At 35.6% G+C, this 20,306-nt stretch overlaps 1 protein-coding gene across 1 annotated transcript; it reads right to left on the bottom strand.

The window, feature by feature from the left end:
* Positions 1–94: 94 nt before the first annotated feature.
* Positions 95–19,169, bottom strand: LOC145224467 (poly [ADP-ribose] polymerase tankyrase-2-like). Its single transcript, XM_080090963.1, has 21 exons — positions 18,958–19,169; positions 17,870–18,076; positions 17,282–17,464; positions 15,851–16,012; positions 15,209–15,313; positions 13,933–14,117; positions 13,410–13,593; positions 11,060–11,257; positions 9,918–10,022; positions 9,274–9,399; positions 8,589–8,822; positions 7,831–8,031; positions 6,657–6,815; positions 5,820–6,068; positions 4,767–5,028; positions 3,963–4,215; positions 3,329–3,476; positions 2,840–2,978; positions 2,429–2,611; positions 1,710–1,837; positions 95–1,405 (listed from the first exon to the last, which is right to left on the bottom strand). The coding sequence occupies exons 1-21, from the start codon at positions 19,084–19,086 to the stop codon at positions 1,331–1,333; spliced, it is 3,615 nt and encodes a 1,204-aa protein (XP_079947089.1). The 5' UTR covers positions 19,087–19,169; the 3' UTR covers positions 95–1,330.
* Positions 19,170–20,306: the final 1,137 nt, after the last annotated feature.

The raw sequence follows: 20,306 nt of genomic DNA, 5'->3' as shown, positions 1-20,306 counted from the left end.
TGTTGCAGTTCAAAAACTTAAATCTGAGCTCCTTTTCCCGGTCTTCAAATGGGGTTTCGAATTCACGGCAATTTGAATGGATTTCGCAGAGCAATTGAAATTCCTATTGTTTATTCTACAACCAGCGCCACCACAGACACACACATAAGTTCAACAATCACACGAAAACCGACAATAACACTGAAAAAATCACGACCGGACAAAGACAGTGTAAATTCAAAAACCCTATGTTCACCGCATGCGTTTGCCAAAAGAATCTGTGGACTCCGAAAGAAAAGAAAAACAGATTCAGAACAGTTCACCGAATTGTAAACAACGATAAAATGGGATATTTTTACAAACTAATGTAAATAATGTAAATAAGGTTAACATTGCAGTTCAACGGTGGGCCAAATTTCATTGAGTGTTACAAGAAACAGAAGTCAGTGAAAACAAACTGACTTCCAAATAAAAAGGGTTTTGAAAGCAAGAACGCCAGCATTACTCAGTTCATATTGTTTTTCCGACACGAAAAATCGTTATAGGGAAAATACAGAGATAAAAATCAACAATTGAAACACATTTGACATGAAGTTTACCAGGACAACACAGACGGTGGTGTAGATAATTTTATCCATTGGAACATAAAACTTATATGTGATACAGGAAAAAAAACTTAATAACTGCGATTTTCATATGTGCACTACATAACGTGAATTTGGACCCAGTATACTTGAAATACAAACTAAAGTTACAAAGTATTGAATTGGCAGAAACGAAATACCGGTGGAGATTCGGGTAACCGATTCGTTTTCAGAATATCATAGCCGAATCCTTTTCGAATCCAGGTCCGTTTAAAAAAAATTATATCCGAATTCGCAGCTTTTCGGATCCGGGTATCCGATTTGTTTTATATCTTGCATCCGAATCCTAGTCGGGTATTATAATCCGATTGTCAAAGCTTTTTACAGAAAACAAATTGAATCTCTTTTCCGAAAACGAAACAAGTTATTTCGTTGTAAATTTGACACAAACAAGAAGAATGTAGTGCAGAAAGCGTCAGCCAATTTTTACAGTGTTTAAAGCCCAGCGGCAGAATGTTTTTGACGAAATTTGAGCTACTTCTTTTTTTCTTTAATCCACTTGATTTGGAACCAACCATATAATAACGCCTTTTCCTCAAAGAAACAACGGTTTATAACCACGTGTCGTACACAAAACAACACAATTTTGTCCAACTTGTTTTTACATTGGCATTAGTTATTGCAAAAATATCCCAGGTGGTGTTTTGAATAGAAGGATTTCAAACCATTGCGTTTGCAACGTAGACAATGAGGCAGGCTGGTGATTTTTAACTTGTGCTGGTCGTTGCTGGTGCGTCAGTGGGTTTCACAATCTTGTATGTGATGAGATACTCTGGAAACGCCTGCGTAAAATAGCCAATTGTTAAACCTCAAGACATTTTGAAGATACAATACCTCGATCAAAAAAAGGGATTTGGTATCATGCTGCCTCATAAAAGCAGATTTTTCAGATTAGTTTATATTTTGATGCTATTGAAAAAGGATTTGTATTTGTTGTACGTTGAAAGGGAAGTTCTCTAAAAAGGCTTTGTAATTGTACGAAAGATTTGGTTAAAAAAAATTGGAATCGAGATAAGTGGCTGAGTAAAGTGACTCTAGTCGAGTGCTTGGCCGTATTAATGCACAATACCAGTAAATATGTATTACCTGTTCACCACGGTAAATTACATATTCGGCATGGGAAAGTCCACCAACACTGGGTCGCCCGATCACTGAATGATGACCAGGAGGAGCATGGGCCATTTTCATCGCACTGAACTGAAGGAATGACTTGCCTGTAATGATAATGGGTTTTAAAAGTGATGGATCTTTAGGGATAGCGAATTATTTTTGGAAAACTGTTTAGCTCCATTGTGGTAATCTTCTCATTTTGTGACATAATGATTTATACTGCAGACAATGCACACTGTTGAGACATTGGCCATATTGGCTAGAGCAGCCATCCAACAGCACTCCAGTTTGTTGGAAGCAACAGGCTGAAAAGCCATGACATTACCAATTCTGTTCGATGCCACAACTGGACATAAACCACAGAGGAAACTGGTTTACAATGTGACCAAGCATGTCGTAACAGTCTGTAGCTTACTTATCACTTTTTGGCTTGATGATTTTAAATGTTTGATCGTGTTTTAGAAAAAAATTCGCTTTTTGTGACATTGTGGCGACAACTGAATAACACCCAATTGTCGCAACAACATAATCTTTTGTACTCTCATCACTTTTGGATGATTGTCATTTCATTTCTAAGCTTGTCAGGAATTTTTCTAGCAGAAAAAGTGCAGAAAGGCACGCTCTGCCTACATACAATAGTCTACATATATTATCTATCACGCTAATTTCAACGGAAAGACGAAACTCAATCTTACCCAAGGTTACACGGCAGAATATCATCTGTCTCTGGCAAATATAACATGATCTGTCCTTGTGCATTGGACATCCTGTACCTCCGTTGATACCATACACATATTGGTTGCTCTTCGACGAGTTCTCGGCAAAGTAGATCCCGGCCCCGAACATACCTCCAATATAGGCGTGACGTTCATCGAAACCTGTTACGTCACAAAGACAGAACGAGTTAGTGACGTCATTTAGCTCAAGGAAAGGCGTTTTAACAATAATGTATTTGGTTTATCTAATTTCGGTGCTTGAAAATCGTTAATGACGTCATAAATTACGGTGACGTAATATCTACAAAACAAACTGAACAACCAATACGTAAGTAACGGTTTTTAAAGAAAGAAAAAAAAAACAATATCATGTTCTATTTTAATTATCACCTTTTTGAACGATTGCTCCAATAAATGGGGAACCATGGAAAAGCATTCGATCGTTGCTATGGTTATGATTCTCTTCGCAAATCTCTTTGCGGCGGTGAATCCAGCGGTCGCGCAATCGCTTGTTGTGAACTTTCTGAACCTGTTTGGAAGGTCAAAGGTTATGTGGGTTCGTAAAGGTTACTTTTGGTCAACTCTTGGTTTGTTTTAACTTAAAACACTGTAATTGTTTCTATTTATCACAAACTAGGTCACGGTGTATAGGGGTCAAAGGTTAGTTGAGGTCGTAAGGTTACTTTAGGTCAACTTTTGGGTAACTGCAACTTAACATACAACAGGTAAGGGTTATATCATTTCATCAGCTAAAATGAAATTGGCCAATTGGGACTATTGCAAAAAACATATTTATGCATACATTTACATATCACCCAGTTTCTGTCTAATTTAGCGACCCTTTTTAAGCCTTACAAACTGTAGCTGTATATTCTGTACCTTGACAATGTTGTAAGACTTGAACACTCCACCAGCCACTCCACCGTCTCTATGCTCCCGTATAGTGGTCTGCATCTCCTCAAGCACAGACTGATATTCCTTATGATCAGGGGGAAGGTCTTCGAGGGTAGAGCCTTGCTGTGTAGGTCTGTTGAAATCGAAACATGAATACATTATGTTATCAGCGTTGGATAACAAGTGTGGTAGTTTTGTGCAACTGTGTAGAAGTTGAAATCTTTAAAGGACATGGAAAATGGTACTTAACTAATAGGACCATATTTTGCATGGTGGTTAGACACATATGTTTAAGTATTTGTGGATTTTTGTCTTGATGATAATTGAAAACATTAGCAATTGTTGTGCTTTTTCAACACATGTTTTCAATCAGTTATTTTATTTAACAAACTTATTCAAGAATCTTTGAGTTATACAAGTGTTCTCCATTTAACATTTTTTTTAGGGTTACTATCAAACTAAAATTGACTTCCGAATACAGAACATTTATCCTTGGCACCTAACAAACAAAATCATATTTTGCTTAAAAACTGTACATATCATGATAACCTTATTCGAATTTGATTTCGGTGGCAGTCTAATAAACAGCGTAACTCATCAATATCGTTTTAAACGTTACCTTGTGAATGGTTTGATAGAATTAAGGTTAATATCATCAATTGGATCTACAGCACCATCGGCAGCGGCCAAGGCTAGTCTTTCTGAAGCCTTGATCAGTTTATGCCGGTGACCATAGGCAGCTATACCAAGCTCTTTAAGTTCAGTGTGGCCCATTTCAGCCAGAACGTCCAGAGTAATCTTCTCGCGTTCAAAGAGTTCACGATATTGTGTGAAGCCGAGTCGTTCGAGAAGCTGCATAACGGCTGTTTCATCTAAAAATTGACAGATTCGTGTTAAGGATTTAGGTTGCAACAAAGAATATTTTATTTGCAATTTTAGTGGGAAAAAAAGTTTAATTTTTGGGGGGCCTACTGCTAAACACCTTATGTTCCAGCACTTGTTTAGGTATTGAGACGTAACACACATACTTTTTTAACAATAGACATAATCGTTTTTTAGTGCAAAAGTGAAAACTCAAGAAATATTTTTTTTTCTTTTAAGGCGAATGATTCATTTTTTGGTAAAAAAAAACATTTTTTTTGCGTCGCAAACACCTTTTTACAAATTAAACGCGTTTTCATACAAATTTGCACGTGTACTGTAAACCTCGGTTAATCCGGACCAATTTGGACCAAAAAATTGCCCACATTAGGCGAAGATCCGGATTAACCGATGTCGATGAATTAAAGCCTTACCACATTAAAAATCATTTGTACCTCAAGTTTTGCTCGAATTAATTAGGCGAAGATCCGGATTAACCGAATCCAGTTTAACCGAGGTTATATCACTGTACACATGTTTACCGCCACAAATATGCACTTACTTATTTGCGAACTGTTCTCATTGGTTCCAGGAACGGGTTGTCTGGCTTGCGAGGTGGTAGGAATGTCGGTAGTGTCGGCCGACGCGTTGGTCAACACCTCACTAGGTGTCAGTGCTGAGCTCGACGTCTGGCTTGAATACGATGTCGATGGCTTGCTACTTGACACCGCAACAGGCTCCGGTACCATGCTTGGGGGCATAGCATCGATTAAAAGACTTCGAACGTCGTCTTGTGTTGCCAAATCAAGAGGTGTCTGGCCCTCCTATTAAAGATTAGTGAAAAATGAAATTTAAATAGTGGTTAAGAAGAACCGGATTTGCTATGTTAAAATTGGGCACAATTGGTTTGTATTTCTGATCTAAGACGCCTGTAAACATAAGTATAAATATTTCAAGATAAGAAAACAGAAAAACGCACAAAATTTAGTAAAAAGTTTCAAATGCAGTACTTTATATTTGCATTGAACCAGTGGTTCTGACCAGTGACGCAATTACAACTTACCAGTGACGTAATTACATTGTCATACTTAGTTCTGTGACGTTATCCTCTCGTGACATCATAGTAATTTTTGTTTTTCAAAAAGTGGAGTAAATAAAACTTATCTGTTTTCACTCAGGTGTACAGATAATAAAACGGTTAATACCCACTTCAATATGTCAACACCTTTTTAACTTCAAACTTATTACGTTTTGGGCCCGTTGGGTTATCCAGTGGTTCTCAACCTTTATGGACGAATTCCCCACATAAAAATTCAAAACCTTTTCATTCATTCCCAATACACTACATACTAGACGTTAAATCATACAAATATCAATTAAAATTGGGTCTTTTATTTACTTCTCAGTTTATATTCCCAGAGCTAAAGTGTCTATTTACAAACCACACTTACAAATTTTAGTAAATTTCTCCCCTCAAGTTTTAAAATTCCTCCCCGGTTGGGAACCACTGGTTTAATCAGTCATTAAACACACCCACAAAAAACATGGGAAAAACAACATGTACCCTTTCCTTATAAAGTCAAACAGTTTACCAAATTAAACAAATATACGGTACCTGGTTTTTCATGGTTGGATCCGCCCCATGCGCAAGAAGCAAGGTGCAAAGCTGTGTACGTCCTTTCTGTGCAGCTTCATGCAGAGGAGTGAATGCCCAGCGGTCTGTAGCGTTCACAGATGCGTTGCTTTTAATCAACAAGGCCGCTATTTCCACATGCCCGTACGATGAGGCGTTATGCAAAGGAATGAGGCCACCTTTGTCTTGTGCATTGACATCGGCTCCATGCTCGATAAGGTATTCGGCCACCTGTTAATACATACGGGTGTATTTCAGGCATTTCAGTGATGTTTTTTGACATTACGTTGACAACTATGTCCCCTTATAAAATAAGACCAATGCACGGTTTGTAAACATTGTAAGTCTGTCAGTTACATTCAGTTGTTGTTGGTTTTTGAAAGGTTACACATATTTTGCGTTCTAGGCAAAAAAGATAATGTGTTTTAAATGTAAAACCTAGCAGGGCACTTATATGCGACTCAAACTTATTTAACACTTGATCTGACTTTGACTTGGTCACTTTAGGACAAGGGATCAATGCGTTTTTAACGTCACACGTTTATGATGCAATAGAATAGAGGCACATTTAGTGAATTGTTATGCAGTGAAATGATTTTAAAATTGTGGCTGAATTATGGTTTGTGTTTTCAAAGTTTGAAAACGTTTTTGTGGGAATGGACTTGTCCAATTATGTCAAACTTGGACTTGATTTAAAAAATGTGCAAGTCCATGCCATGAATTGCAATGGTTAAATACAATGCCCGCCTAGGAACCACTTTTAAATACACATCCATACAATACTATAGATTTTGCTACTTAAGTCCGGGGCTAAGATACCTCGTAGTTGTTGTATCCAGCAGCAAGGTGAAGAGGAGTTGAATTTCTTCCTTGTTGATCTCTACAGTTGATATTATCCGGGGTACATAACTTCTGTACACGAGCAAGGCATCCCTTTTTGGCAGCATCAAGTAGAGCTACATCACCACGCAAAAGATCCTGTTACAGAAATGTATTCTTAAAGCCATGTTGAATTGTTGTATGAATTGTAGAAATTGAGTACTACAGAATTATGCATTTGCATATGCACGACAAGATGATGACATTGGAAACTCTTTTAACCAATATTTATCGAGTTTTTAACCACAGTATACAGTGTTTCTTGATATTTTCATGGCTTGGAACCTTTTTGCCTCAGTATAACCGTTTGCAGACTCAATAAAACTGTGTTTTAGTGAAAACGCTACAAAATTAGAGACAAAATACAAGACATAAGGTCCTCAGGAGTCGCAAAAACTTTTTGTGGATTTATTTAATACTAGAGGGTAAAAAACATGTACAAGTGTGGCAAAAAACTCCAGTAAAATAATTGTTCCCTGATCATTGCCTTACATTTTTTTTAGATTACAGTAAGCCAGGCCCATTGAAGGCGCCATACCGAATCAGTGGGTCACCAAGCATTCACCACCACATGACAAGGCATAGGTTAGAAAAATCTAGTCTGTGGTGCGATTCGAACCCATGACAGGAGTCTTTCCGGGACTTAACTTACATTTTAGACATGTTAAAGCCATCTTTCCTGCTAAGACAAATTTGAACAACAACGCTTGTGCTTGACTAAACTTTAAGCCAGGGGTGGCCAAACTTTTTTACCAGAGGGCCAAATTTGCAACTCTTGCCACTGGAGGGCCGGATTAAACGAGATTTACGTAAAATTTGTCGTAACTGGTTGCCATCTTTATTAAAATATATATTATTGTAGTAGAATAACAATAAATAACACCATCTTATTTAAACTTGTGTTTAATAAAAGGTTTATATATCAATGAGATAAATGCAACTGTCCACAATTTTGATGTTTGGCGGGCCGGATGAAACAGGACTGGGGGGCGGATGCGGCCCGCGGGCCGTAGTTTGGCCACCACTGCTTTAAGCAATTAGTACTGTGCTTAGAATATCTAGGCAAATCACCTAATAATGCCAGCAATAAGTCCAAGACTATAACAATAATAACCTGTATATCTGAGTCACCATCTTTGACCAGATCAAGCGGAGTGTTTCCATCTCGATTTTTCTTCAGAGGATCAGCTCCGTGTCGAAGAAGGAGTTTGCAGATCTCATATTTCCCCTTTGCAGCCGCCTCATGAAGAGGAGTGAATTTCCAAAGATCAGCAACGTTCACCACAGCTCCATGCTTTACCAGTAGTTCTGTAACCTGCAATGGAAAATGGTTTTGGGTACATAAATACCAACAATAACTGTATAATATCACAGTTAATAACTTTTTTTGTATAAAACTGTGACTGAAAATTCAAAAGGTACTAAAAGCATGGTGTTTTTATTTCAATAAAAATCTAATCCTGAAGGATTGCAACCAGATAGCAGTAATTTAAATCGTAGTGAGGTCTGTAAAGCAGTTTAAGTAATGAGTGACACCACGGAATTTGGGGTTTCTGCATTAATAAAACATTTTGTAAGTTCAAGTTATGATTGCTTATAAATTGTATTATGTCCACTGCCTAATCATATCCCTTCTTAAGGTTGAAATTGCTTGCTGAGAAAACAAAGCTAATTTGTACTACATGTCATCAAAAAAGTTAACAGGAACTCAAAAATAGGCCAGATTTTATATATTGTTTCGTTCAGTACATGGAATTAGATACCACGTTCATGCAAATAAATCAATTTCAGGACAATTGGAAATTCACAGTGTAACTTTGGGTCACTATCGAAAACATTTGCAAGATTTTAAAGTAGTTTTTTATATCTTACCTCATAGTGGCCATATGAACATGCATTGTGCAGTGGTACAAGGCCACCCTTGTCCTTGGCATGAACATCTGCACCATGACGCAATAAGAATTCCACTACAGCTACTCTGTTGTAACCAGCAGCAAAATGCAAGGGGGTCGAAAGTCTGCCTTCGGTGTCACGACAGTTGACATTCTGAGGGGTGCACAGTTTGCGGATGATCTCTAGATCACCAGACTTTGCTGCCTCAAGTAGCTGAAAAATTGATGATATTTTTGTTTGATGATATGGCTTTTTTCAGTCAAAAGGGTTCATATGGAAAATGGAAAAAAAGTCACATGAAAAAAACTAAAAACAGTACATTCATTTAAATATCGAAAACACCTAATTTGAAAACACAAATTGGGCCCCAGTCTTGTTAAAATCTTGTTTAGTGAAAATAAACATTTGTATAGTTTTGTACAATAAAATTGTAAAAAAGTTTTTTCTTTTGTATAAACTTGCTGGTGATACTGCAACAAAATGTGCCTAAAATTGCAACCTGCATTGGCTAGTATTGGAAACAATGCAAATGTGTTTTAATAAATAGTGATCTCAGTGAGTGATAGCAATTCTTGTAAGGTTAGTTAAATTTTACATTCGCCAACTGGCATTTTTGCAAAACTCCGCACCTATGATCATAAAAGTAACAAGACATGGCAAATACCTGCAACTCAATGTCTGTGGTGCCTGTAGCAGCAGAGGAAGAGCTGTTGGCCACAACAGTAGGAACAATATCATTTGAAACTGCTCCAACTGGTGCTGAAGATGCACTGCTTGAGGCTGATGCTTCCTAAAATATTGAAACAAATGACTTAGATTAGCAAACTTATAAAATGTATATTACACATTACCATTACTGTGTGCATAAACATGATTTCATCATATATAACTTATTTCAACAATATACATCCCCATAAAAGTATGAGACTTGAGGTTTACTAATGAATCAGCATGGGTACAAACATATCAAAGCATACACTAGCTGTTTTTGTTGATTGCATACTTTGTATGAACTTGGGTAAAAATGTCTAGACAAACAGGTGACAACACAACAAGATTTGATCTACAAACCATAATTGTCATAACTGTGTTTTGACAACATACAAGTTTATACCTCTGCTTTTTCGTTTTGTTCTTAACGTCATTAAGAAAAACAAGTTATTCAAAGAGCAAGCAAGTTTGAAACTGTTTAAATCCTATACTGTGTTGTGTAATGTTACTAAAAAATTCAAAAGTTGTTTGCATAATAAAAAATCATTCATGCAACTAAATGAGTTTGGACATCAACATACATAACATATTGTTTACCTGAATAAGCTGTTGAATGCTTTCAGTAGCTACTTGTGCAGCAGTGTAACCTTGTAGTGATACAATGCTGGGATCTATGCCATGGGTCAAAAGCAGGTGGCATACCTGGAGGAAAATTACAAACATAATCAATGACTTAGACAAAAATCAATATGACATGTAGTGTAAGAAATTTCTCCCTACAACTAATGAGCTAACAAAAGTATTAAAAATTCACCATTCCTTGAGTATAGGTGAGTACAATTTAGTCAAATAGATACATTCTCAGCTTTTATAATATTTTATCATTATCCATTATAAAAATAGGTTAAAAATATGAGGCATAATGTACAAATAGTATAAAGGTGACTAGCATGTACTGATCTGTTGCAAAACTATATTTGTTTTAAATTAAAGCTTTCAGCATTTAAATTGTGTAGCTTTCAACCTTACATCTAAAAAGCTATGCCAGCCTTGGTCCAAGAAGGAGTTTTGTAACTAAGAGGGGATTTTTTTCATGTGATTTGTAAATGGACACTTAGGGTCTTGGAAAATGACTTGTGAAGTTGATGAAATACCCAATAATAAATTATATTTGTACAGTTTAGCATCTACAATGTAGTATATTAGGGAGTAATGAAAATGTTTTCAATAGTTAAGGAATGTATTCATCTAAATCAGGGGTGTGCAACCTTGTTCATCGGTGGGCCATATAACCAATTTCAGACATCAAGCAAGGGCCACACAATTTTTTTCATGTATCATATTTACACGTTTTTTTTACCCTCCTGTTGGTGTGGCTTGCATTAAAATATCATGTCGATATTATTTCCACACACCTGCGTTTTGCTTTATTTGCGTTTAATATCAACTTTAAAATGTTAGGTACAAGTAAGTTTCGTCGCAACACTGCCTTTCACAACAAAGTCACAACGGTTTAGAGGGACACACTAAACCGCTTGGCGGGCCGGATTGTGGCTCACGGGCCGCGGGTTGCACACCCCTGATCTATATGATAGTGAACCACTGTCTCAGACTTTAAAAAAACTATCCTTCTGTTTTCAACATGAGATTTTACATTATGGCACTTTCTCAAGTTTATACAGCTCTTCTGGCAAACTTGCTAGTAGAAAGCAAGTCTGGTTGGGTTTTGAAATTTTTACCTGTGCAAGTCCAAGTTGGGCAGCTCGGTGCAGAGCAGTTTGACCTAAACAGTCCAAACTGTTGACCTTTGCCCTATTTTTGAGTAGAACCTCAAGCACATCAACATGAGCCTTATCTGCAGCGATATGAAGGGGGACAAGAAATTCTTTGTTTTTGTCATTTATGTTGGCCCCCTTGCGAATCAAAAGCTCAGTGACCTAAAATAAATATCTGGTTTTGAAATATTAATTGTGAAAACACAATGCAATGTATGTGTGAAAAAAACAAACATACAAATGGTATAATGTATTGAGAATATACAATAAAGCTAGAAAACTGTTGTGTTTTATTGCATTATTATTTTGCCACATATATTCAACACCATGCATCCTTTTATGTATTCAAGCCTATTTTAATGTTGTTGTTTTTTATTATTATTTTTTATTTCAAAGTCTAAAAAAGGTAAATAAACTGTTGCTGCCAGGCATATTGTATCTTTATTAAAGACTGCTCGAAGAGCTAAAAGTTTGTTGATCTAAAAAAGGTAGTTAAACACAAGTTTTAAAAGTAAACTTTTATTAAGTATTACAGTGATAAGTGAAGCAGTTGACAGTTTATCACCTAACTAAACAGTGACAAACAAAATGAATCAGAATCAGACGTAAACATGGTATGCTCTACATCAAGAAGTATGACACAATGTGTTGTGACACAAGCACTAACTAATAAACATGTAGCCAATATATATAGCTGACATACTAACATGTAGTCCATGTGGCAACTAAGCCTAATTTAGAAGTAGCATTTAAAACAATTAAATAGCTGTGGTCTTGGTTGACTATAAATGGTGTCCTGTTTATTATCATGAACACTGTTTAATTTACATGTAGCAAATGTTAGGTCAAATACCAGACCTCATCATTAACCTTTTTAAAACAACAACGTCAAGATATCAGACATAACCTATCGCCTTGTAATGACTAAGAGATTGGTGGCATATGATAAATCAATGCTGTTGTTGATACAATGGACACCTTTTTGCCATTTCGGCAGCCTGTTTTGTTTGTGTTTTTGAGATAGTTACCTAAATTGGCATTTCATATAGTTGTTACATTGTAAGATTTTATCCTAATGTTTCAGTAAAATGCCATTTTGGTCATAACATACATAATATAAAGTGCTATTTACCATACTTTGAGCATAGTAAAGATAAAAAAAGTCAAAATTCTTATCCAAACTAGATAGGGGCCTTTCCTATATATTTATATTTTACATTTTCTTTTCCCTATTTAACGATTTACTGTACATACCATTTAACCTACACACATGATTTTGCAAGCAAAAAAAAGAATGGAGGTGTTTATGCGAATTGAATACAGTTAAAATTGGTGCCAGATTCTTAAGAAAAAATCAGTAAAAAGCATGAACCCAAACTTAAAAAGGTTTTGTCCATGTCCTTTTTGTATCATATTGTTATATATTTACAAAAGTACCAGAAAAGAATAGAAAAAACTCCAAATCCTCTTAAGAATTTAATTTCTTGTAACATAACTCATGTATTGTTTCAAAAAAGACAAAAAAATAAAAACAAGCACAACTCGAGTGAGTTCAAAATGACTGTTTCCAGCATAGGATAAACACTACAGATTTATACTTTATCAAACAAAGTCTTGACGTCATTTCAACGGCAGAAATTGGAACACAACAAGTATATATATACAAAACAGGCCCTAAAACAGCTGGTAATCACAGCCCTTGAAGGTAGTGTGTTGTGTTTTCAACACTTCAGACTGGGTTTGAATAGCGGGAGAGATGCTTGAGATCGATTGTGTGCTTTTGGCTAAGGGGATGGGAATTTCGATGAGACGATTAATTATTTATACCCACCAAACTAAACCACTGGGTGGGTTTCTTCATGGAGGTGTTTTTATAATGGGGAATAGGGTTTAGGTGAAAAGCCAATTTAGTGCATGAAATGTTTGAAACATTATACTTGGTGAAAAAGATTTTAAAATAAAAGGTAATTTAATTTTGAATATTGGTTTAAACTAGGATAACATGGCTTAAAATTAATTAAAGAAATCTTCTACTCCATACTGTGGATTTTACCAACGTTTAATTTTTATTTTTGTTACCACCAATTGTGCAATTTACTATTTTGCGCTTCATAACATTTTAAAGATTTGTGATGCTACGTGTGCTTTGACCAAGCGAAATAAACTCAACTCAATTTTATCAAATAATAAAAGACTGAAATTTACCAAATTAAAATTGAAACAAATGCACATGATATAAGGTGCTGCAAAAACTTGAAAATAAAACCTGCATCTAGCAAACAAAAAGCTTTACTACAAAAAAATACAAACTCACCTGTTTTCGTTTGGGGTATGGGGAAGCAACTGCACAGTGCAAAGCTGATTCATTGGTGTGTGGATGCCGAAAAAGAACAGACTCGACTGTGAGATTTTTCTTCACTTTTGTTAGGTCGGCTTGTCGTGCCGCTTCCAACAACGAATGCCCTTTGAACTCGTACTGTAGTTTTTCTTGAAGTTGCCTGAAAATACAAATACATAAACCATGTAGTTAGGCCACAATACTGGTTTTGGGTTAATACTTGCTACTGATTGTTATGGGTTTCTATAGCAACTTTTTCAATCAAATCGCTTCAAAGCATTGCAGTACCAGCCTAATATATATGCACATTTTTAATGACTAGTCACCAACTGCATTGATAAGACATTATAGGCCAAAACAGTGTGCACTGTCTGCAGTTGGCAAAAAACTTTTTAAAATCCTATACACAACATTTTAAAATCCTATGCACAGGGTATATATCAGGGGAAAAAACAAACAGTAGCATATGAACAACCCTTAATTGTGTACAAACACCCACCTATTAGGAGCGACATCCACAGCTGATTTTGAATGGCAATTTACTGTGGTTGGATCACCTCCGTGCGCCAACAAAAGAGAACAAACTTCAACACGGTTCTTTGATGCTGCCTCATGCAGTGGCGTGAATTGCCATAAATCCATGGCATTCACATTGGCCCCATGTTTAATCAAGAGCTCTGTCACCTGCAATAAAGCAACGTTCAAAGGTTATGTGGGAAAGTATGGCACTTGTTTTTAAATCAGATGCCTAGTGACCAAACCACTGCCAACAAAGCAAAAACTATAATAAAACTTTATTATTCTCTCTTGTGGTAGAAGCTTAGTGTAAAAAGTTGTATTTTGAGGGTATTTTGGCATGTTGGTTTTATAACAAAGACAAACAACAACTTTTAAAAACGACAGGCTACTTTTTTTGTGAAAAAAAGAATGAAATACTGCCTAGTAAAGAATCCACTATCAGCAATGCCAATCAAAAATAAAAGTAAAATTTTCTTTGTTGTGATAGAAGCTTAGCATAAAAAAAGTTTTTTAGTATGAAAAGTTTTTTTGGAAGGAGGTTGGGCATTTGAGTACAATCAAAAAAAAGATAACAGGCTTCTTTTTTCCATCACAACAAATCTGAATGTAATACTGCCAATTTGCAGGTGTCCTTCATTAAGGCAGTAAATGAAAAGAAATAAAAATACAATTGTTTATTTACAATGCCACAAAGATTTGCAGACATCAAACAGCCGTCAACCGTGTTGCCATAGAAAAGCAACAGTGCGTTGGAAGCTTGGGAAAAACAAATTGTGCCCCATTAGCAGTACTTAAAAAGGTAATTAGATAGGGCAGGTATTGTGAACAATACAGGAAGCCGTTGTACAGAAATAAAGTCTGGTGCCAGATGAAAGCTTGTCAACATTCAACTGCTTGTTTTACACTGTGTCAGTTTTTTTTACATAATGCCTGACTGATGTAAGCTCATTAAATATGTTTTGGCAGTTGAAAAGGGTTCTGTTTTTTATTGAAATTGGTAATAAAAAAATGACTGTTTTTTTATACTTGTAGACATTTGCAAAGTAAAATATTTATGCAGCTATTCAAAGAATTCACAAAAGTTTCATTTTTGGCAAAACAATGTGTAAAAATTTTCAATAAAAATGTAAAAAAATGTGCTTAGGAGCCATTACACATGCTACACATACCAACACACAATCAGACAGGCGCCTAATTTTTTCAAAAAAAAACATGGTTTCAATATTATATAGATCAAACAATTAAACATCTAATACCTCAAAGTGTCCATATGAGCATGCATTATGAAGAGGAACTAAGCCACCCTTGTCCTTAGCATGAACATCAGCCCCTTGTTTTAACAGCAAATTCACGATTCCAACCTGCAATAAAACATTCCATGTTGTAGGTAAACACACAATGTGTTTTACAGCTGTTATCCTGATAGCTAACGAACAGAGGTGATAAATCTATGTTTCACTAAGCACTTTAAACTTAAGAGGTGCCCTAATAAAAACTTTTATTTTTACCTTTTTTGCATAAAAGCAAAATAACAGAAAATGGCATAATAATGTGCTACCAGACCAACATTTGTTACAAGGTCTGTAAGGACCATTATAAATTATGAAATGTTTCAAAAAAGGGGCATAACTTTGTTTAATGAGTTTTCTTCCACACTTGTAAAGGGGCAGCACGAAAAGTCATGATATATTTGAAGGGACAGAGACTGCAGGAAAAAGTGAAAAATATAACTCATTGAAATAAGCTGCATTTAAATAAACATTTTTCATTTCTATTAAAGTTTCTTCCAAACAAAAAAAACCCTTCAGACAAAACTTAATTTAGAACAATGTACCATTTTAGCCCACTTCAAACAGACCCTTGTACTAATTAAACATTTGGAACCTATGTAGCTGTACCCTGTTGTAACCAGCAGCTAGATGCAGAGGTGTTGATTTTCGTCCGTCACTTGCATGACAGTTGACGTTGAGAGGTGTCAGCAACTCCATCAGTTGGTCCTCATACCCAGCTCGCGCTGCTTCAAGTAGTTCGTCTTTTTTAAACTCCCCGGACAGCACAACCTGTTACATGGCAATTGTTCATAAAATAGTCTGCTTTTAGGTTTAATGTAAGAGCAAAATGTAGCTCTGCTATAATTGTTAACAGGTTTGACCCAGTACAACACAACATGGTACAATTTGTTATGGGTCTGGGTTTCTTTTTAGGTCTGGGGATCAAAAAAATATATACCACACACAAAAAATGTTTTTTGGTAAATTGTCCATACATAATCTTGTTACATTTTGTTTAGTTAATACTGCTAGATTTAACATACACTCTAGTGCAGTGGTTCCCAAACTTTAAATACTCGCGTACCATTTTTTTGGTTCATGCAGCGTTCTCGTACCACCTACAATCATGTTAGAATTTAATGAATAAAAATGTTACTAAACTTTACTAACTAACTTTACCTTAGTAACTTTGGCCTTCAGTAACCAAAGGCTCGTAAATATTAAACAAAACTTAGTCAAACTTTTACCGCCCTCGCTACAGTGCTACTGTCAACATAACTAGTAGCTTATTACAAAAACTGACTTTAAGGACTTATTACGTCGTAATAACAGATTCATTACGTCATAATAAATCTATTTCGTCACAAAGAAACCTTGCTTAACAGTTCAATGCGGCAATACACCAATGAATTAGAATTTAGTAGGAAATATAGTGTGAAATTTCACACTCTACGTAATTTGTGTGAATTAAAACTTGTGTGAAATAAAGATCGCTTTGTGTGAACTTAATAAGTTGCTCGCGTACCACCTTGGAGACCTTCGCGTACCACTAGTGGTACGCGTACCATAGTTTGGGAACCACTGCTCTAGTGTGATTTCAGATTTTAAAATTGAACACTAAATATTTGTGTACTAAAGTATCCTAATTTAAAGCGACTATTAAACTGTATTAAATGAACGATTCTTTGCAGTAGGCCAAGGGTAGGGGATATACAAAACAGACTTCCAGAAGTGTATTGGTAAAGGCACAAAGCAAATTAGAGGTATAAAAATCAATGTTTAAGCTTAGGGTGGTGCATTCTCCATTGCGTAAACCCACAACTAATTACATTATCCAGACTTGGATCAATAAATTGGCTTACACTGGGCACTGGGCTCTACTAATTACCATGAACCAATCCCAAGCTTCACTAAACTCATTTGGGCCTGCCTAATGTTTTTTGTACAAATATACGCCATCAGCAATGCATATGTCTTTTTATGCATTGATGTGTATTAACAATACGAGTATATTCTTTACATAAAGGTACACCATTATTTAACAGTTTGTGCACTTGCCTTGGCTGAAGCATCTGCAAGTTCAATTGCAGTTTTTCCATCAGCGTTTCGAATATTTGGCTCTGCGCCACTTTGAAGTAGGACCACACATACATCCAGTTTTCCTTTGATTGCAGATTCATGTAATGGAGTATAATTCCAATTGTCTCGAGCATTTGCGTCGGCCCCATGATTCAAAAGTAACTAAAGAAAAACACAATTGATTGTTACAGCTCCATCTTTTTACTGACATTTTTTCTAATTGCCAAGTTCATAAAGATGTAGGTACACAATGCACAGTTCCAAATATTTTAAGCAAAGACAGTATTTGAGTGTGAAACATCACAACATTTTGACAGTTTCTTTTGTCTTTATCAGGTGCAATAAATGTCTAATGGTTGTGCCTATGTCTCAGGTATACCCGATTGTAACCAATCCACTTGCATTTTAATTGATTTTACTGATGAGCGGCAACAAGTTACATCCCTTATGTTGGCTATATTTTACCTGATAATGACAAAAACACAGTTGGAGCGTTGTGGTGTTTTACCCTTATATCTGTTTGCTTAGAATAAAGATTTAAATTGCAATACAGTCACTTGATATTACCTGCACCACTTCAGCATGGCCAAATGAACATGCATTATGTAATGGAATAAGTCCGCCATCATCCTGTGCATGCACATTAGCACCACACTGTAGCAAATGCTCAACTACATCTTTGCGTCCAAATCCTGCTGCAAAATGAAGAGGGGTGGACTTTCGACCTTCAATATCTCGAGCATTCACATTTTGGGTTGTCACAAGCTTTTTAACCTGAAAAATAAAATCTTTGAGAAACTGTAACGTTACAAATGGATTTAACATTCAAAATTTAATAGTATAAATTAGTGATGTACCGAATCGGCTAAATTTCGATTCGGCCGAAACCGAATATTCGGTGGTTTTGCCGAATAAATTCGGCCGAATCAACCGAATCATTTATGACGTCACGCGAAGTCGTACGCTACGCGTTTGACACGAAAAAATGTTTATCTACCAAGCAACTAGTGCAGGAAAGTTGTGTTTCGTTCTCATTTCAGTTCTATGGGGTTTAAAATTGCCTCATGCATGATTGGCAACCTGCCAATGAATTAATATTTTTTATTACAGTGGGAAAAACGATAATGTGTTGAAAAAGATCAACATTGACGCGATTTTCGTTATGTTTGTGCTTAATTATGTTTGTGCAAAATTGCGTGGTACCTTAATAATCAGAAAAGACACGTTTAACGCTTTAAATTTGTGTTCGTAAAAGATTCGGTTTCGGCCGAATCGCAACAAATTATTCGGCCGAAACCGAATCTTTGCAAAAATGACCGATTCGGCCGAATAAATTCGGTAAACCGAATATTCGGTACATCTCTAGTATAAATGAATAGAGAAAATTTAATGTGAAAACCACTAAATGTATTTTATTAGTTTTATTTTAAACACAGCGACACATTTTTCATACTGAATTTTCTTGACCTGATTTTAAAGACCCTGAATCGAAGAATAAGAAAAAAATAAGAAAAGATTTACTGTGCATAAATGAGTAGATTTTTATAATTCATATTATGATCAAAACGACATGTTTTCCTGGACATAACTAAAACACAAATTATAGATTTTATAAAAATTATTTATTTCAAGATATTTTAGACAAAAAGACTGACTTTATTAAGATCTCCATTGCGGCAGGCGTCAAACAGTTCTCTGGCCACAGGAGCCGTTAGGTTCCGCTCAGGCCGAGTCGATGCTGCAAAGGAAGAACCACCAGCGATGCCAGTGTGGCGATTTGCCATCACTGGGTGTTTAAACAAAAGTTGCTAAACGATAGTAGTTGCTATTTTTACTACAAAATAAAACCTAAACAGAGAAAAAAATGTGTTATTATATTGCAAAAAAATCAAAAATATAACTTTCACAAATTTCAAACCACAATAGTCTTACCCTGGGCAATGCATATATGTATATACTTCTAATCATAATAATATCCATTTTTTCTTTGAAATAGGGTTAATCTTTTAGTTCTGATCAAATCTGTTCCTTAGGCCGTTATCCAACCCTTGTCACATTATAATTCGTAGAGCAATGGAAAAATTAAAGGCCTGCATACAAGCAATAAGTTTCAAAACCAAACCACATAATAGGCATCCAGGCTTAAAGGCCTGTTTTATTCTTGTATTACTCTGTGAAATCTGCGTTTCGGTCAACAATTGCTCTTCCAAAAACTAAAATCCAAATCACCAGAGAGTTTAGATAGAAGAGGAGACTCTGAATAGTTCGAAGTAAAATCTAAATCCGAATTAATATTTGTTTTATGACTCAAGTCAAAAGTTTTCCAAACAAATAAAGAAAATCAACGAGAAAAAAATCACAACGATTGAGAATTTATCTTTTATTTTTATTTTTTTAAAAACATAGTTTGATTAGTTCAAATAGAATTTTTAGTACTTTTTAAATAGTTTTAGGTATTTTTAAACAAGTTGTAGTTTAAAACGACATTTTAGGGTAAAAATTAAAAAAAAATATTTGCATTTTGATGTAAATTTCTATGGCCAAAAAGTTACCGCCAATTTGTCCCGCAGCAAACTTTGTAACAGTTCGGCAGTGATTGTGTGGACAAGATCGCTTGAAGTTGACTTTGATCTTGGCATGGGTTTGTAACTATCTTTGCATTTCTAACTCTAAGGACGCCGTACAATGTCATCTATTGTTCATACACGTCAAAGTTGCACCAGATATAAACACAATTTGTATTGAGAGAGTGGTGAAAGTCAAAGGATGGTATGTAGCAATAGCATAAGTTTTGTTTCAAGTTTAAATTAAGTGCAGAAATACTTATGTTGTGATAAAATGTCTGGGGATGTAGCCCCCTTTGCTCCCAAGGAAGGATAGTGTGCCTTTTTTAAGTTTTGCAGCACATTATTTAAACAACTCTAACCTAGCTATGCTGTGCTTTCACCTGCTAAATTAACCAGTTTTGTATAACCGTTCTATCAAAACGTTTTGTATAATTTCT

Source organism: Phallusia mammillata, chromosome 4 (assembly GCF_965637545.1).
Source record: "Phallusia mammillata chromosome 4, kaPhaMamm4.hap1.1, whole genome shotgun sequence".
Classification (NCBI taxonomy): Eukaryota; Metazoa; Chordata; class Ascidiacea; order Phlebobranchia; family Ascidiidae; genus Phallusia; species Phallusia mammillata.
Note: the sequence above shows the minus strand (reverse complement) of the source record. Positions and strands in the feature narration are given on the sequence as shown.